At 42.2% G+C, this 5068-nt stretch overlaps 1 protein-coding gene across 1 annotated transcript in view; it reads left to right on the top strand.

The window, feature by feature from the left end:
* The window catches only part of MTCL1 (microtubule crosslinking factor 1), a gene marked incomplete at both ends in the record, with an annotated part of 44381 nt that overhangs the window by 21987 nt on the left and 17326 nt on the right, over positions 1 to 5068 (top strand). Inside the window, 1 exon segment of the mRNA XM_010017166.1 lies at positions 5017 to 5068. This exon segment is cut by the window's right edge and continues 11 nt beyond it. Within this exon segment, the coding sequence (XP_010015468.1) occupies positions 5017 to 5068 (52 nt within the window).

The following is a 5068-nucleotide window of genomic DNA, read 5'->3' as shown; positions in this document are numbered from 1 at the left end:
CCTGCTGAATACTTCTCAGAAGTGTTGGCTGTTAATGTATCAGCTGTGTAAAGAGACACGCGGGTGTCTGAATTTATTGGCATTTATAGTAGAGAAAAATGTCTTGAAGTTGGCGTGCTCACAATTAGCTCATCACTGTGCCTTGGCACATAACAACTGTGGTATTTGATGCATAAGAGAGAAAGAGTGGTTCAATATACTGAAGTCATAGATCAGTATGTTAATATTAAACCAGCTATTCAAAGCTACTGGTTAGTGATGGATGGTACCCCACTGAAGAGAGAGCTCTAGCTACCTTTCATGGGACATCATTAAAAGTAAGCGTATAAAATGTGGTGCCAGGTGCTTCAGTGTCATGTATGGCTGTTCACAAAAGATGTACTGTTTCTGAAGCAATATGAAAACAAATCAGCAAAAAACCCACAAGGATTAATTTCCAAAGCTGATGGCATAAAATCTCTGATTTTCCACACTGAAGAGGGAGGGGTGGGAGAATTAGTATATTCAGGTCTTGAGAAAAAGATTTGCAATTGTAGAGCCCCTCTGCAATAAAAATGTTCACTGCCAAGAGACTGGTACATTTAGGAGATTTACTGAATGTCATAGACTCACTCTGACGCACAGACCTGAGATGCAAGCTCTGCTTTTCCTGCCCAGGTACTGTAGGCTGCTTTCCCAGAATGAAGAAGCTTTCATTTTATCAGTTTTCTCTGAACAGATTCAGTTTCTGAGTTCAGCTGCTGCTTAGTGCACACACATTTCCAGACAACAGATCACTTGAAAAAGGAAACAACATCAACTCCCGCTTTTGCTCCTCCCAGAATAAAAACCTCAGTGGCAGATTTACCTTAAACTTGAGATAGCAACAAAGAGCAAGACTTAGGAAAAGTTAGTCTGACAAGAAACTGCCAATCTAGAGCTTTCATGCTTTGCCTCTTCATGGGCAATAAAGTCCCAGCTGCCACTTTGGCTGGTGTTTGGCACTAGGAAGGTGCTGCCATTCCAGCTCAGGGAGAAGAAAGATTTGTACCTTTTCTTCTGGGGGATTTATCAGGCTCTTCACTGTCTCCAGTGCTCCACTGGTAATAATATATAACAAATGGTAATTACTGAGCCATGGGTGTTAATTTTTACATTTTTTGAAGCAAATGAAAAGAAAGAAACTGGTCGATATTTAAGACACAAAACTATCTTCTTTAGCCAATTCCCCACAACATTTCTGTTTCACAGTAAAAACAGGTCCCTAATGCAGTAGCAAAAAGATAACACATCAGTCATTAGAATGTCAATTAGGATAGGGCAAACAATGAAAGTGTCCTGCTGAGATCTGGTGTCTGTGCTCACAATTACAAGGAGGCAATTAAAAAACTGAATATAAAAATAAAATAATAAGCCTGAAATAGAAATAATATAAACATACATTTAACTCAAGCTAACAGTAAAGATTCAAAATATGACATGTTTTCACTATATAGATTCAATTTCAGGATCAAAATGGGAGGAGCTAGTGAACAACATGTAAAATACCAGCATTACATATAGGTGTGTTAACATCCTTTGCTATTCTGTGCCCGACACATGGCATAGCAACAGCTTTAACTAAATAGCCACATCTTTTATGTTGGTGTGGGTAGCAGGACCTCTTATGATATTATTTTGTGGTTTTGGTTGGTAGTGATGAAGTTGTGGGCTGTACAACACTCCCACCATAGGTTTCATATAGACCTGCCAACCCTGACAAGCCCACAGGGAATCAAGGCTTTTCTAGTCCCCACTGTTGTCTTCACCACTGCTGTTTTCCACTTCTTTATGAAGCAGTAGGTCAATTAACAAGAGCATTTTCCTCAAGAGAGTCAAGTCCTAATTTGTAGTCACTGGCAATGGTTTTGCATTTTGGTGCTTCAATTCTCTGTGTAGGAAAGAAAGAAAAAAAGGAAAGAAAACTCTTTTGATATAAAAGCACTGTATCTCAAAGGTGACAATGTACTGTTGCTTGCTGCTTTAGAGCTTTAGCACTGCATATATCATCAAAAAGAAGTCTTGGCTGTCAGAAATGCATGTACATCTTATTTGGCAGAAGGATCCTTAGGCATTGTCTTTAAGATAAGAAATAATGAGGTTGCTCCCAAGTATGGGATTGTGATAATGCTGAGCCAATAAGGAGTCCCTGTAATTATCAGCCTCCAGCTGGGTATGTGAAAAATCCCAGTGTTCTGGGAACTGGGAACTAAGAAAAGCTTGGAAGAAGGAGGGAGTTAGTATGAGGGGCCAAACTCTGCATATGCTTTGAGAACTTGCATGTAAGGACATGGGCCCTCCCTGGGACTCTGACCAATGGTCCAGCTGCAGGATGCCTGGGGGGAATATAAGCTGTGGTATACTTGGAGAGACATCTGGCCACCCTTAGGACTTAGCAGGTTTAGGAAAGCTACATCCAGACTTTCATGCTAAGGAGCCACCAATGCACCTTTTCTTCATGATTGGAGCTGTTTTGTCAAAACAGAGGCAGAATGACTCCTTGCCAGGAGCATTATTCTGACTTCCATAGGCACCAAGAACTGTATTCTGAGTCTAAAGACACTGACTCTGACTGAAGGAGGTTTTAGGTCCCAAATCACTAAACACCAGGAAATTATTCTGAAGGTGCCTTTGTTTTGAAGTCACCTTCATAGTTAGAGACTTCCTGTATTCTTCTCAAATGGACCAAGGCACTGGTCTGGTGAGCCCATGGTCTGGCACAGTATGACTTACTGTATTTTGGGAATTTGGGCATTGCACTCTAATGCCAGCCATACATTCTTGGGGTACTGGGCTCCTGGAGCACTTTCTTTCTCCCCACTGCCTCTCTCAGTTTTCCTGCCCTTCACAGGCTCCACTGCCTGTCTTGTTTGCTAACAGAAAGGCTGAGAATTTGCCCAGTGGTGGTGAAGAAATCAGTGGTGTAAGGGGGGAGAGAGAATGAGCCTTGCTGAGGTTCAACATTTTCCTAATTTTTTGAGATGAAAAAAATTCAAAGAAGAAATTTGCTTTATAGGATAATCATACAAACTGTATTTACTGCAGCTGAACATTTGTTTGCTTTATAGGTGGCTTTTAGCATTTTCATGCTTCATAGCAGCTTAACAATCCATCATAGGCATTGGTGGGTCTTTGCAATGTAGCATGCTAGTCATAGCTACTGCTAAGGCAGTAGAATTGTAAAGCTGAGTCTGCACACCAGCCGAGTTTGATTTGCCCCAGACACTACAGCAACCTCCCCTAAGAGCTCCTATTGCAAAATGAGAAGTCTGCAGTGCATAAAAGGTCATCAAAAGATGACTTAAATATATCCTAAAGAAGAAGTCCTAAATAGCCTTTTTTCAGAGTCAGGTGTAAGGAAACTGCGTGGAGTTTACTTCATTAGTCCCTTGTTACTCTGCTCTCAGCTCTACATGACACTCCTGAAATTCATTATTGTTTAGTGTCACAGCTATTTAGTTAACCCAGCAGGAACTTGTAAGAGTGACCCAGCATGGGGGAGTGAGGGGGTTGTCACAGAATAGTAAAATTAAAGCAAACTAACCAAAAAGAATGGGTGCCAACGTTGCTGACCTTGGCTCCAGCACCAACTTTGACTCCCAAAGCACCATGACATGGAGTTGGGGACTTGTGGATGGACAGAGGAAGGATATAGCAAGGGGCAAGAGGCCATTACCTGAAGTTAGTGGTGAGTTTGGAAAGTGGAAGTGATTCATATTGCTGAACCAACACGTGGGCAGTCAGCATGCTGGCAAAGTGGGTAGGAAAGCATCAAAGCTTCCTGGCTTTTTGAGGAGCCACACTTCCCAGGATGGTGCCTCCCATCATGGGTCTGCAGCACAGAGGTGTGTCTCCTGAAATGTTCTGCATTCTTGCCTCACAGCACCTCCATTCTGCCACCAAGCCATGCAGTTGTGTGCAGGACAGCCTCTCACACGTGGCTGTGGGTCCCACAGATTCAAACTGCACAGATAGCATAAGCATGAGAAAGAGAGTGTTGTGTCAGCTTTGTTAAAATAGGATGCTGCTGGTTTATAATTGATTTTTTGTTTGGTTGGTCAGTTGGTTGGCCATGTGAAAAGTACTGAACTTTGGAAATTAGCAGTAGAGGATGCAGGTGTTTTACAATTTCCCCGTCAATGCAAGTGGCTGTAACGGGATGTTCTCTGCAGCTCAGTACAATTGTAAATGACTCAAGCAATGACCTCTCTGCCACTTATTTGAGGAGGCTGCTCCAGAGACAAGCAAGCTTCACTCCTGAATACAGTCTGAATTTCCCTTTGCTCAGAAAGTTTGGGCTTATTTTCCACACAGGGCAGGGTGAAAGTGGTGTCTTTCCCTCTTGCTGAAGGAGCATGCTTCCCAGCAGACCTGCTGCCTCTCCTTTTTGAGGACAAGTTTAACTTCAGAGGCAGAAATGAGCTTTCACTGCTTTTCACTGCAGTTCACCTGTGGAGCCAGGGGGCAGAGAGGTATCCCATTCTGAGTTACTCACACATCTACTGAGTTGTCAACAAAAGGCCAGGCTTCAGGGTTAAATTCTTCACTAGCTTGAACTTACACAAAACCATTGAACACTTTTTTCACTCTGACAACAGTCCAGCAGTGGCCCAGGCTGGCCAGAAAGGTTGTGCAGAGCAATGGCTGAGGACTTTGTCCTGGCAATTGTCTCAGAGATGATGATGAGGCTGGAATTTATCTTCATGTTTCCTTTCTTGCTGGTACCCATATTCCCATCAGAAAGATCATAACTGATGCCTTAATAGCATGATATGGTAGGGCTTGAAAAATTACTCACTATAGTTTTCACTGTCTTGATTTTAAAACCTTTTTCAAATTGAGTATATTTGATCATTTATTGAGATCCTAAGATCTAAGAATTGCCATTATTTTGCCATTATCTTTGTGGAGTTAGGTCTTTAACTCAAACTCATTGTCAGGCGCAGGCCTTTACCACAGAAAGTTTAATGTCTTAGTAATGTTTTACTTTGATGCCAGCTGGAAGGGAAGAGTGAGAACACCTCAGGAGAAACAGGCCTCATTTCTGATG

Source organism: Nestor notabilis, unplaced genomic scaffold, assembly GCF_000696875.1.
Source record: "Nestor notabilis isolate BGI_N333 unplaced genomic scaffold, ASM69687v1 scaffold5166, whole genome shotgun sequence".
NCBI classification, from domain to species: domain Eukaryota; kingdom Metazoa; phylum Chordata; class Aves; order Psittaciformes; family Psittacidae; genus Nestor; species Nestor notabilis.
The sequence above is the reverse complement of the archived record's forward strand: the minus strand, read 5'-3'. Positions and strand labels throughout refer to the sequence as shown.